General features: G+C 37.7%; 1 protein-coding gene across 1 annotated transcript; it reads left to right on the top strand.

Moving 5' to 3' along the window:
* The first annotated feature begins 402 nt into the window (after positions 1-402).
* On the top strand, positions 403-13,412 carry CA1 (carbonic anhydrase 1). The gene is made up of 7 exons (XM_046020215.1): positions 403-530; positions 1,160-1,357; positions 3,285-3,403; positions 5,856-5,951; positions 9,694-9,756; positions 11,057-11,212; positions 12,757-13,412. The coding sequence occupies exons 1-7, from the start codon at positions 494-496 to the stop codon at positions 12,871-12,873; spliced, it is 786 nt and encodes a 261-aa protein (XP_045876171.1). The 5' UTR covers positions 403-493; the 3' UTR covers positions 12,874-13,412.
* Positions 13,413-14,873: the final 1,461 nt, after the last annotated feature.

The raw sequence follows: 14,873 nt of genomic DNA on the forward strand, positions 1-14,873 counted from the left end.
ACTAGGGCTTGGTTTTTTTTTTTTTTTAAGATTTTATTTATTTATTTGACAGACAGAGAGATCACAAGTAAGCAGAGAGGCAGGCAGAGAGAGAGGAGGAAGCAGGCTCCCCGCGGAGCAGAGAGCCCGATGCGGGGCTCGATCCCAGGACCCTGAGATCATGACTGAGCCACCCAGGCGCCCCTAGGGCTTGGTTTTTAAAAACCTACAGTTTTGATATTCCTCCCTTACATTATAAGAAAATAAAATAATTGGAACTGATCTGACCTTTGTGGGCTTTTTTAATGACTTTTTTTTCTTTCTCTTTTTTTTTTTTTTAACTTATCTATACTTCCTGATAGGCAGAGATGATGAAATAGTGGCCTATTAAAGGCAGAGAATTTCCTATAAAAACCCACAAGTGGCGGTTTGACTTGCTTACTGCATGCGGGCTCGCAGGCAGTTATTCCAGGTGTTATCTTCATTTGCAGAAAAGAAAACTAAGTAGAAGATCATGGCGAGTTCCAACTGGGGATATGACGACAAAAACGGTAAGAGTGCTTCTGCTTCATGGAGATCGAAATAATAGCTCATTGCTTTTCCCAACAAAAAGGGTATAGAGCATTTAAAAAAATAAATAAAATAAAATAACTATATAGTCATAGGTTAATGGTTTGAATGGCCTGACTTGAATAATTATAATAACTTTACATGTAATCTTAGCACTTGTCCTTTGGGATATGGTTGTCTACAAAATGTGTTCTCTGTCTCTTCCTCTCTCCCAATCTCTCTCTGTATATATATACATATAGAGAGAGTACTAATACATATAGATATATTATATATATATAGTATACAATATATAGAGTATTAATATATATCTGTAATATATAACATATGTTATATGTACATATGTATTAATATATAATATATTTATGTTTTATATATATTAGAAATCTAGTACTAATAGTAAAATATTTATAGTTCTGTTGACAAATATTTTATAAGAGTATAGAAAAGATGCATTCTCAAATGTTGAATTTATATTAAGTTAAACAGAATCCATTTAAGATACTTGAATAAATCATCATCTAATAAGCAAATGCTTACTGGGAGTCATAAAATGGGGAGTCAAACATTTGATGAAGTTTTGATTATATGCATGTGTTTGCCTTGGTAGGTCCTGAACAATGGGGCAAGTTGTACCCCATTGCAAATGGAAATAAACAATCTCCCATTGATATTAAAACGAGTGAAGTGAAACATGACACCTCTCTTAAACCTATCAGTATCTCCTACGATCCAGCCACAGCCAAAGAAATTATCAACGTGGGGCATTCTTTCCATGTAAACTATGAGGACAATGATAACCGATCAGGTAAGCAAAAAGACCCTTCTGATTATATTTTCTTTGACCCTACTAAGAAAATTTAAACAATAGGACTTTAAGAAACGCAAACGCCACCCTCAGTCTTCTGTCACCTGTGTAGCGCATGTATGTAAATTTGCTGCAATCTGGTGACGCATTTTGGACTTCTGGAAAACCCCCAAGTGGTAAAGATGATTTCTGGAACTCCCAGCTTTGTCTTTTTTCAGCCCTTCTCATCCGTGACACCATCCTATCTCTTCTGGTCTTAGGGTTAGGGTTATACTCACGTCCTACTCACTTAGGTATACTCACATCATACTTTTTGAATAGACAGTATTTTTTCCAAGACGGTCTAATGATCCATCATAGCAAATATAGAAACTGAAAAGGCAAATATTTTCTAATTGGAATGAGGATGGAGGAACACAGTAAGAAAGACAAATGGACTGAAGAATATATTTTTTGTGTCCAGAAAAATGACTCTATCATTGTAAAGTGCTTGGGTACCAGTAAGAAAATGAGTCTTACATAAATCCTGCAAGATTTATTCCGTGCATAAGTACACTTATCTATCTCCCCCTCCCCTACTAGACTGTAGTGATTGAATTCTTCATACCCCAGAACTTAGCACATTTCCTGCTACGTGGTAAGATTTTCATAATTGTTTCTTAAAAAATTTATTAAATGACAATTTCATAAGACAGTTCTACTGACAAAAGGCAAAACTTGTTTTACCTCTTTCCTACTAGGTTCTGAGCCTAAATTTTAGGCAACTTGGGGGTATGGTATGTCCTTTTTTTTTTTTCTTTTAGATTTTATTTATTTATTTGACAGAGAGAGATCACAAGTAGGCAGAGAGGCAGGCAGAGAGAGAGGGGGAAGCAGGCTCCCCGCTGAGCAGAGAGCCCGATGTGGGGCTTGATCCCGGGACCCTGAGATCATGACCTGAGCTGAAGGTAGAGGCTCAACCCACTGAGCCACCCAGGTGCCCCAGGTATGTCCATTTTTTAACATTAAATTAGATCTGGTGTTATGAGTGTTTAATTAATCATAAGATTACATAGACGCTGAAAATGACACAGTCATTCAATGTTGAAATTTTTAGAGTGACTCCATTGACCCCCTGGCACTTTCTCTTTGTTCCTGTACAGGCATTCTCCACAAAGATGTCAAGATACTCATTGTGTCTTGGCTAGTTACAAAGTATGCCATGTGTAACTTGCTCAAAATAAATTACTAAAGATCTTAATGCATATTGTCTATATAGTCTTTGTTGAAAGAATGAATGAACTTGCACATTAAAGCAGATTCAAGGTAAGCCCTGTAAAACTATAATTCACTCACCTTCCAATATACTTCCTTGGCAGCAGAAAAAGGTAAAAATTAGGGGCACCTGGGTAACACAGTTAAGCATTCAACTCTTGATTTCATCTCAGGTCTTGATCTCTGGATTGTGAGTTCAAGCCCCATGTTGGGTTCCACATTGGACGTGGAGTTTACTTAAAAAAAATGATGGGGCCCCTGGGTGGCTCAGTGGGTTAGAGCCTCTGCTTTCGGCTCAGGTCATGATCCCAGAGTCCTGGGATCGAGCCCCGCATCGGGCTTTCTGCTCAGCAGGGAGTCTGCTTCCCCTCCTCTCTCTCTGCCTGCCTCTCTGCCTATTTGTGATCTCTGTCTATCAAATAAATAAATAAAATCTTTAAAAAAAAAGGAAAAAAGGAAACGATAAAATTACAGCTCATGTGCTGAGAATGCAATGGTCAGAGACACAGCATACATATGAACACCATCACCATGGATGTCGGGGGGGGGATCCAACAAGAAAAAAACTTTGGCACTAGTGTTTGTTTCCAATTTATTGTTGGCTTATGTTAAATGCAAAGACAAGCAGGAGCTTATGATCATAAAACTAATAGTAGTTCCTTTTTCCTTCTAGTGCTGAGAGATGGTCCTCTTTCTGAAAGCTATAGGCTCTGTCAGTTCCATTTTCATTGGGGCAGCACAAATGACTATGGTTCTGAACACACAGTGGATGGAGTCAAATATTCTGGAGAGGTAATGTAACTTAGTAAGTGAGAAGAGATAAATGCACTGAGAAATACTTTCAGAAGCAGCTGCTTGATTACATAAGTCACCCTTTTAATTGCTCCAAAGGAATGAGCATTCTCATCCCTATAAGGAATTCCCAGGCCCCATTAAAATCAAGTGCACACATACCAAGTTTGGTAATAGAAGGAAATTTTTCATGTGAACAAGGTAACCTGGAGTTGATGTACTGAGCCCAGGAATCATCTCTGTCTTCAAAATGACTCAAAAAACTGTTATCTTAACATTAGGCTAGCCTCAAGAGGAGGTGCTGCTTTCCTTTAAAGCTCTAACTCTAAACTGACCATACCATTTGCTTCTTATTCAAATGCTCAAGTCAGGACACACTGGTAGCATAGGTGTGGCCAGGCTGGAACACTTCAGTAAGACTCTACCAAGAGTCCAAGTTTAATCATAGGAATGACACAGAGAGGAGTGTGCACCTCAATGAGGGTCTGAGGGTTCTTGCTGCAGGCCACCAACCTCCAGCCACTTGAATTGTCCTCCTGTGGAAGTCGGCGATTCCTCTCAAGACACTTTGTCTATATACACATAGAAAAATCAAGAATATTTATATCAATCTATCAATAAAGCATCTGGGAGATTGAAAGAGAATTTTTGCTCTTTATATGTATGAATATTTTATATATATATGTATATATGCGTGTGTGTGCCCATATATATAGGTTGACTGTTTTTTAATTTTACAAAAACAAATGTATAATACATGTAGTTTTGTGCCTTTTTTTCTACTTACCAATTTATCATAATCATTTTTCAAGTCAATAGAGTTAATTCCACCTCAATAGAGTTAATTTCACCTTTAGTTCTTATTCTCTTAATTTTATTTCAATATATGAATATATTGGAATTTATTTAACTGGCCCCCACTGATGGACAATTACAATGCCCTTTGCTTTTTGTTCTATTTGGGTTTTTTACTTTTACTGGAATGTGCTTCAACAAATACATCTGTACATATACCTTAAGCACCAGTGAAAACACATCAGTAGGGCAGATGTTTTTGTAAGAGAATCGCTAGGTTACAGCATATGTGCATTTTTTTATTTTAATAGAAGATTTGGGAGTTTTACACAAATATAATTGGCTTTATGTTACATTGTAAAGTTTGGCTAATAACTTTTAATACTACAGAAATCCATTAAATGTTTCTTCCCATCTTTCCCTAAAAAATTGAAAGTAGACTAAAATCAAATGGTTTGGGAGCCTAAATTAATACTACCTTTTTAGAGGCGTATCTGGTTGCACCTAAGAAGTCTAAGTCAGAAATCTCCTCACCTAATTTAAGAAAGATAAAAATAATCCAGGCTAGAGATGAAAGGCACTTAGCCACAAAATCTAACATTCAACTGAGGACAGGTAGGAGGAGGGCAGGGGAGCAGGAGTTGGAGCAAAGGGAGGAGGAGGAGAGAGAAGGAAAAGCAAGAGAGAGAGAGAGGGAAAGAGCGAGAGAGATTAAGTAAGTGGTATGTAGAGAATTAATTATTTAAAGTCATATGACTAACCAGATGATCACTTTATATTGGGAGGTCAGAAAAAGATTCTTTCAGAAGTGGCATTTGTGTTCAGCCCTAATTCAAGACAAAAGGCTGCCATTGACAGATTATGGGGAGGGACATTCCAAAGAAAATCAGCAACTAATACAAAGACTTCAAGTTGTGAACCAAGCAAGGAATTTTAATCTATGAGATGTGCTGAGAGATGGCTGTTGATAAGTGGGAAAGTAAGAAATTAATGGTAACTATTGTTTTTTTTTTTTTGATTGGGTACCTTTCCACAGATGGAAAAATGAAACAGGTTTGGCAAGGAGGAAATCAAGAGTTGTACTTTGGCCATACTAAGTTTGAGAACCCTGTTAGACATCCATGTAGGGATATCAAGAAGATAACATGATGACAAACATACATATTGGATATTCATATCTAGAGTTCTATAGAGAGCTTAGGCTAGAGGTAATGTCTTGACAGGTGTCTAGAGGTGCTTAAGAAAATGTGTTCTTGGCCAAGATTCCTAGACTGTCCAGGAATCCCTTCCTATAAAGTTGCTAAAAAAGGACCTCGCCTGACAGAAATTCTTTCAGATTTGTTGAAAGTTAGTTAATTGGAATTCCTTGTATTTCCATACAAAAGCAATTTTTAAAAAGGAGTAATATTGAATAGTTATGATATTTTGGGAAAAGAAATTTTACTCACTGGTCCCATGGAAATTGCAAATTGCCTGCTCTACTCAATGTACGCAATCCTTCTACAAAGTGAGAAGATAACCTTTCCTATCCACTAGATAAATGTTCACATAAATGTTTTCTAAGCCAAGACACATCTTCATATATTAACAAGTTAATTTATAATTTTTTGTCTTCACAATGGTATAAATAACTAATTGACCACATTATCATTTTTAGCTTCACCTAGTTCATTGGAATTCTGCAAAGTACTCCAGCTTTGCTGAAGCGATCTCACAGGCTGATGGTTTGGCAATTATCGGTGTTTTGATGAAGGTGAGTTACAGAGTTACAGAGCTCGGCTAACACTATTTCTTGCCAATCAAACATCAAAATAGCATAAAATAAGGCAGAAAGATATGTGAGTCTTTCTTTTTAAAAATTTTCCATTTTACTAACGGCTACAGTATTTTGCTACAGTTTTCTCTTGGCCTTTCCCTTTTTTTTTTTTTAATATTTTTATTTGTTTATTTACAGCATAACAGTGTTCATTGTTTTGGCATCACACCCAGTGCTCCATGCAGTACGTGCCCTCCTCATTACCCACCACCTGGTCCCTCAACCTCCCAACCCCCCCACCCCCCCCACCGCCCCTTCATAACCCTCTAGTTGTTTTCAGAGTCCATAGTCTCTCATGGTTCATCTCCCCTTCCAGTTTCCCTCAACTCCCTCTCCTCTCCATCTCCCCATGTCCTCCATGTTATTTGTTATGCTCCACAAATAAGTGAGACCATATGATACTTGACTCTCTCTGCTTGACTTATTTCGGTCAGCATAATTTCTTCCAGTCCCGTCCATGTTGCTACAAAAGTTGGGTATTCGTCCTTTCTGATGGAGGCATAATACTCCATTGTGTATATGGACCACATCTTCCTTATCCATTCATCCGTTGAAGGGCATCTTGGTTCTTTCCACAGTTTGGCGACCGTAGCCATTGCTGCAATAAACATTGGGGTACAAATGGCCCTTCTTTTCACTACATCTGTATCTTTGGGGTAAATACCCAGCAGTGCAATTGCAGGGTCATAGGGAAGCTCTATTTTTAATTTCTTCAGGAATCTCCACACTGTTCTCCAAAGTGGCTGCACTAATTTGCATTCCCACCAACAGTGTAAGAGGGTTCCTCTTTCTCCACATCCTCTCCAACACACGTTGTTTCCTGTCTTGCTAATTTTGGCCATTCTAACTGGTGTCAGGTGGTATCTCAATGTGGTTTTAATTTGAATCTCCCTGATGGCTAGTGATGATGAACATTTTTTCATGTGTCTGATAGCCATTTGTATGTCTTCGTTGGAGAAGTGTCTGTTCATATCTTCTGCCCATTTTTTGATATGATTATCTGTTTTGTGTGTGTTCAGTTTGAGAAGTTCTTTATAGATCCTGGATATCAACCTTTTGTCTGTACTGTCATTTGCAAATATCTTCTCCCATTCCGTGGGTTGCCTCTTTGTTTTGTTGACTGTTTCCTTTGCTGTGCAGAAGCTTTTGATCTTGAGGAAGTCCCAAAAGTTCATTTTTGCTTTTGTTTCCTTGGCCTTTGGAGACATATCTTGAAAAAAGTTGCTGTGGCTGATATCGAAGAGGTTACTGCCTATGTTCTCCTCTAGGATTCTGATAGATTCCTGTCTCACGTTGAGGTCTTTTATCCATTTCGAGTTTATCTTTGTGTACGGTGTAAGAGAATGGTCGAGTTTCATTCTTCTACATATCGCTGTCCAGTTTTCCCAGCACCATTTATTGAAGAGACTGTCTTTTTTCCATTGAATATTTTTTCCTGTTTTGTCGAAGATTATTTGACCATAGAGTTGAGGGTCCATATCTGGGCTCTCCACTCTGTTCCACTGGTCTATGTGTCTGTTTTTATGCCAGTACCACGCTGTCTTGGTGATCACAGCTTTGTAGTAAAGCTTGAAATCGGGTAACGTGATGCCGCCAGTTTTGTTTTTGTTTTTCAACATTTCCTTAGCAATTCGGGGTCTCTTCTGACTCCATACAAATTTTAGGATTATTTGCTCCAGCTCTTTGAAAAATATCGGTGGAATTTTGATCGGAATGTTGGCCTTTCCCTTTTTAAGAGAGAATTAAGTTTTTCAGGTAGGGATAGAATGGGAAGGTGTGGAGTGGGAGGGAGTTTCTATTTTCCAAATTCCCTTTCCTCTGAACTTATTATCAAATTAATGCATCATCGGGGGAAAAATATTAAGAGGATTGTTTTTCCATGAAGAAAGTTCAGTTAATGTTTAAAGTGGCAGATGTTACTTAAATTCTCTATAGGTGTGTCCCTGCAAAGTTTTGTATGGAAATTCTTATTAAATTGGGTATACTTGGATCTTTTTGAGTTCTACCCACCAAATCCCAATGTGCAGTTTTCCCCTCCTCCCCCACCACTAACAAGCAACTCTTGGGCACCGGCAGCATGTTCAGGAATTCAACTCAATTCTGACACTGTCTACACAGAGATAGCATTAGGTTCCCCAGGCTAAGGGTTCAGACTTGCAAAGGTTACAATTCCCTCACCCTACTTCAGATGGCATTCTCAAGTCCTGTTTGTTAGCTGGGCTTCCGCCTGACCGACTATAAATCAGAAGAGGTTCCCGAGACCTCTTCTTTGGGTTTGAAGAGATTTGATTAATCTGCTAGCACAGCTCACAGAACTCAGAGAAACATTTTCTTACTAGATTACTAGTTAATTATACAAGAATATAACTCAGCATTACCCAAATGGAAGAGATGCATAAGGGAAGGTATGGAGAAAGGCAAAGAGCTTCCTTGCCCTGTCCAGGCACACTGTTTTTCCTGTATCTCTCCAAATTCACCAGTCTGGAGACTATATCCAGTCCTTTTGGGTTTTTATGGTGACTTCATTATTTACTCATTGTCAGTTTTCTCATTATTTATTCAATTGGCCATTGGCCATTGATTCAAGTTCTAGCCCCTATCCCCTCTCCCATCCCCAAAGGTCTGAGGGTAGAACTGAAAGTTCCAACCCTCTAATCACATGATTGGTTCTCCTGGTGACCAGCCCCCATCCTCAGATTCAGTCCCAAAGTCCCCTAATTAACATAACAGAAGACACCTTTATCGCTCTCATCGCTTAGGAAATTCTGAGGGTTCTAGGTGCTCTGTGTCATAAACATGTTTCTTATTATAAATGTCATACTTAGGTGGCTAACTTTTGGAATTACAGTAATTCTAGTTAACCTTTATTGGACACTTACAACACACCATACACTGTACCAATTATAACTAATAAAACAGGCCAAAAGTAAGAGGTTGTATTTTGTGTCACAGTTTTGCTAAGTTCCTAGATTTTGACTTGTATATCCCTGAACATTTTGCCCATATTAAATTGAAACTGAGCTTTTTGTTTGCCACTTTCTCTGTGCTGAGAAAAATGACACACACAGAGCCATTTTTAAATGGAGCCATAGAAGCATTTCCAAGAGAACTGCCTTGCACACCCTGCTTTCTCAGCCTTTGAACTGGGCCAAACCGCCAACATTCCGAGAAGTCAGCAAGAACAAGAATATCCTATTTGAGAGATCTGATAAAACTGAACTTTTGCATAGCGCCCACTTCACATGACCCATCAGTGAAGTAGGGATGCCGTCCTGTGTGCCAGCACCAATGAACTCCTCTCAAAACCCCTGGCATGATCTTCCTTTTCGTCTATAAAATCCTCGAGTCTATGTCCTGTAATTGGAATGCTGTTTGGCTTTCTACCCCAACATGCACACCACGAATTGCAGTTCTTTGGTCTCAAATAAACACTTTGCCTCTTGAGCTGGTTTCTTGTTTTTAGGTTGATAGGGGTTACATGTTACGAACAATTTATGGAGAACAAGGGCCCACAAGGACATATGCCCAGCAAAGTTCCTTCTCCTTAAGCAGTGAGAAAATACCTTACCATTCTTCAGTTACTGTTTTTATTGAAAAAAAAAAAAAAAAACTAGCTAAACATAGTTTGACTTTATAACAATTCCTAACTCACATTTTATTTATTTTTTTTAATCTTCAGGTTGATCAGGCCAACCCAAGACTGCAGAAAGTACTCGATGCCCTAAATGCAATTAAAACCAAGGTCAATAGACTAGATACATCGGTTTAAATCAGAGAACAAGAGTTCACAGAACTATTGAAATCATTTGATTATGTATTTGATGTGGGGAGTAGGAAGGCTGGAGCAAAAGTTACCAATTTGAAAAATCAAGGTACTACTAGATAATGCTTGCTTCTGAGAGGGTCTCTGACTCAGGTATTTGTTTTATTTTGTTTTCTTTTTCCCAGTTGTTGTTTTTTTTTTTTTTTTGTAAATCTATTTTAGCAGCATGAAATCTAGAGAACAGGTTCCATAGCCATTCAAATTTTCTTTAAAAAACATATCCAACTAAAATGTGACCTTTTTTCCCATTTCACAAAGAAAATGATCTCTGCTTCTTGAGCAGTACAAAAATGCAGGAGTTAAGGGTATTATTCTGAGATATCATTAGTAGGCCACTCATAAATAATCAAAAAAGAAAATAAGAATAAATAGAAGAAGGCTAAAACTTAACCAATAAGCATGTCAATAATAGATTTGTCACTGGAACAGTATCTGACCTCATTCCTAAGAAACAATAAGGGTTTTATTTTGGAAACGAAATATCTTTTAGAGGGGATAGATTATTTAAAAATTATCTAACCTTTGTTTATGTTCCACCAAATGAGGAAGGAAGAAGATTATTTGGCCAAAAGTCAGTGTTGCAAATTTTCAGTCTTCTATTACTTTTTTTTTTTAGGGATGCATTTCCATTTTATTTATTTATGTGACAGAGAGAGAGAGATCACAAGTAGGTAGAGAGACAGGCAGAGAGAGAGAGGAGGAAGCAGGTTCGTTGCTGAGCAGAGAGCCCAATGCGAAGCTTGATCCCAGGACCCTGGGATCATGACCTGAGCCAAAGGCAGCGACTTAACCCACTGAGCCACCCAGGTGCCCCTATTACTTTTTGTTTTTTAAGAGTTTGTTTATTTATTTGACAGACAGAGATCACAAGCAGGCAGAGAGGCAGACAGAAGGGTGGGGGGTGATGGGAAGCAGGCTCCCCGCTGAGCAGAGAGCCCGGATGCTGGGCTTGATCCCAGGACCCTGAGATCATCACCTGAGCCAAAGGCAGAGGTTTTAACCCACTGAGCCACCCAGGTACCCCAGTTTTCTATTACTTTTATTGTTTATATTTTCAAGCACACCAGTGTATACTACATAGTAGAAAAATTAATTTAAGTCTCAGCTAAAATTTCAAGACAGTGTGTATGCCAAGATAATATAACATAGACATCATATATGTATATGATGTATTTTATATCATAGTAAAATGACATATTGCTTTTCTTTTTTCTTCCAGAACAAACGAGCCCCATTCACAAATTTTGACCCATCTACTCTCCTTCCTTCATCCCTGGATTATTGGACCTATTCTGGCTCTCTGACTCATCCTCCCCTTTATGAGAGTGTGACCTGGATCATCTGCAAGGACAGCATCAGTATCAGCCCAGAACAGGTAGAATATCAAAGGTGAAAGAGTGGGAACGGGGAGTGCAAAGCACTAACACCACTTCAGTTCATAGTATTAATGGGGGATGTTATGATTTCAGACAGATTTTTGAGGAGTTTGTTTTCCATTCCTACTGAAAAAAGATTCATTTCTGACATAGGTCTGTAAAAAAATAAAAAAGAAATGTGCATTATAATAGTGCTTTTTACTACATATAGAAAAAAACAATGAGATTCTGAACTCCTGCGATCTTTTCCACCTTATTAAGGAAAAACCCAACTGTGTTAAATGTCATCCTAAAAGTTTCAGAAACAAAGAAAAGATTGTCACTGGACGTTCTACTAAGAATTTGGGGAACTATGCCTCACAACTGTCATACCCTGAGAGTTGACAAAGGTTTTTTGTTGTTGTTGTTGTTTTTTGAAGCTTTAGTTATTAACTATCCAACAAGATATATCTTTAATTATGGTTTATAATTATGATATTAATAACTACCATTGTTTGAGCAACTCCCTTCATTAGGCGCCTTACCTAGGTTTTGCCAACCAATTCTCATAACAAACCTATAGGACAGGCAATGTACATAGCCTACTGGTAATGGCCGCTTACTGAGCGTATGTTGCATGGTGAGTACCATTCAGAGAACTTTATATGTACTAACCAATTTAATCTTCACAACAACCCAAGGTAAATAGCTGATAGTGTGTAATATTTTTTCCTATTAGCTATTAGAGGAGTCTGCTTCGTACTGCACTATCCATATAAAATCTTACCTGTATTAAACCTATACTTAGTATTGAAATATTGAGGGCATGCCAGTTTTTTTTTTTTCCAGGAGCAATCATTATTTTCACTTTGATGGAGTCAGTGATTTTTTTCACATCTCCATAGTTTTATAAGCCAGTCAATGTATTTGTGGATCTCTTAAAAATCTGTCTATATTAAATGACAGGTTTTTTTTTTTGGTAAGGTGACGTCTTCAGTAAAAGGTAGGAATCTATTTTGGGGTGAGAGCTGGTAAGTTATCACACATTGTGGTCCACAAAATAAGCCTTCGGCCACAGCTTAAGTCACTCTAAATAGGCTAGATTTTTAGCAGACTAGGACATAAATGCTGAGAACAAACTGATGGTTGCTGGATAGGAAGGAGTTAGGATGGGCGGAATAGATGAGGGGGAGTGGGAGGCACTGCTCTGACATGAGTAAGTTATAGGAATAAAAGGCACAGCACAGTGAAAACAGGCAATGCTACTGTAATTTTACCATACGGAAACTGGGGTAACAAGCAGACTGTCACTCATCCAAAATAGCCCAGTTGACATTCTGAGAAAGTTGGCGTTCTAATCCAGCCCATCATTAATAATCTAAACGAAATACCTACTTCAAATAAATGTGAAGGGACTTTTTACTTCCTCCCTTCCCACTAGTGAGACCGTTGCACTCAGCAACTCAGTTTTCTAAAAATCAGTGCATTAATAATACTGGAAATAAAGTGTTCTGTGTAACTTTAATAACCTTTGATTCTTTAAATATTTCATCCTCCCTCCCAGCTGGCACAGTTCCGAAGCCTTCTATCAACTGTTGAAGGTGACAAAGCTGTCCCCATTCAGCACAACCACCGGCCACCCCAGCCTCTGAAGGGCAGAGTAGTGAGAGCTTCATTCTGACGGGACCAGGAAGGAACTTCTCCTTACTCCAGGAACACTGCCCCGCTTCGGACATAACCCAGTAAAGCAATTTTTAAGAAACACATTCATTTCAATACTAGCAAGGCAACGTAGCTGCAAATTCAATCTGTAGAGCAAAGTTTTAATTTTTATTCTTAATGTTTAATTCAAATAATAATCCATAAGCTTGTAAAACTTGACCTTAAATTCAAGTTTATTTTTGTGGAATTCTTTATAATTGCAATAAAATTATAGTAAATAATTTCTTAGTGATTTGGATCTGTTTCCATTTTATTCAGTTTTGTTGAACCAGTAAAATAGCTTTATCCCTTTCTTGTCTGGTATGTACTCTATTTTTTTAAGTGTTAAATCATTTGTGGCCCATGTACATTCCAAAAGTCTTAAGTGCCTTATATGTAATATTATTTTGCCTCAAATGTAATAACCTAAGAGCAGCTTGAGACGAAATATTGAGAAATTAATTTTCTTACTCTTGAAGGCAGCTATACAGCTAAGACGACAACCGTATTTAATATTATTACACTGGCCCAACATTGCTATCATTTGTGTTTTCTGTGATAAAAATGGTATCTTATATGGGAAGATGTTGCTTCTGGTTATTGCTTCCACTTTCCTTCCTCCCATTAGCAAAGCCAATGGTCCCCCCACCCCCGCCATTATTATAACTAGTTAACTTGAATAGAGAACCTGTAATGCAGAAGAATATTCACCAGTGAATGGTTTATAAAAATGATAGAGTTATTTGGACTTAGAATCCTATAGAAATACTATATAATCTTTCAGTCAGAGGTGCCCTTAACCTGAAGTCAGTTCTTTTGGAAGCCATATCAACATCCAAAATTTAAATCATGTGTCTCGTGTGTAGTCTTGTGATTTACTTTAGTTTTCTTCTCCCCGACTAAATATAAGAAATCATATTAGAGACCAAAGCGATACACATTCCAATATCTTAGTGTTGTCTAATGTTACAGAGTCAGTCAAAACTTCTAAATAAACATAAACATAGTTTAAAAAGACAGATCAAGCAGGTTCTTCATTGCTCTGAAGAAGCCTTTCTATAGAGGTTGTATTAAAACCATACTAAAACACTTCTTTTGAATTTTTGATCTGGGGCCCAGAATTTAAAGAATCTTATTTATTAAAATGTAATAGATCCAAATAATACTTGCGCGGTGCTCCCATAAGTATCATATAAATAGGAAATACTTTCTTTGCAAAAGTCATTTGTGTATATTACTATATATTTGCTAGATATTGAGAAAGTCTGAAACAGTTACACCTGTCCTATGATCTTCTCATTTCACATGAGTCACATTGAAAGGACTTTAATTCTAAAGTTATCAAGAGTCATCATGAGAGTCAAAGAAAGAGTGGTATGAGTTTAATCTGAGACATGAATCTGCATAAGATATAAAAGGTATAAAAATTTTTTGCAGAAAGATATCTGCAAAATACATCCGCTCAAGACACACAGTGTTTGAAATTTTTCTGGAAAGAAATTGAGCAATTAAAAAAATAAATTTCACAACAGGGACCTGAAAAATCTTAACTTCATCACCCATACATTTTTATTTAAGAAAGTTAAAATGGATTCTTGAATTTAAATATAAATCTCTAAGTCATGCTATGGAGAAGACAACAAAGTGACAGAAGATATATGATGACCATCAAACTTTATCCCTAAGCTGAATGCCAACTGGGGAGCATGTTTCCCCTTACTTCTTCTGCCAGAATTTCATTTATTTGGCAGAACTCACGAGGTGCATTATGGGGGCTTTCCGTGTTTCTCTGAAGTAGCCGATGAAAGCAGCTGCTGAGAGAAGATACGTGGACAAGGCATTGGATCATCTGAGAAAGCAACTCGTATGTTTCTTTGACTCACCCTCCTGCTGTGCGCCCTCTTCTCTTACCAACTTATGTAAAAGATTTGAACATCCTTCAGGGATGTTCTGATTTTTCCATGATGCATGGCAGCTGAC

The sequence above is a fragment of the Meles meles genome, chromosome 1 (genome assembly GCF_922984935.1).
Source record: "Meles meles chromosome 1, mMelMel3.1 paternal haplotype, whole genome shotgun sequence".
NCBI classification, from domain to species: domain Eukaryota; kingdom Metazoa; phylum Chordata; class Mammalia; order Carnivora; family Mustelidae; genus Meles; species Meles meles.

Coding starts and splice junctions, on each gene's coding strand:
- CA1 (XM_046020215.1), top strand. CDS start 494: ATGGCGAGTTCCAACTGGGGATATGACGACAAAAACG. Junction 531..1,159: donor GGGATATGACGACAAAAACG/GTAAGAGTGCTT, acceptor TTGCCTTGGTAG/GTCCTGAACAATGGGGCAAG. Junction 5,952..9,693: donor TTATCGGTGTTTTGATGAAG/GTGAGTTACAGA, acceptor TTTAATCTTCAG/GTTGATCAGGCCAACCCAAG.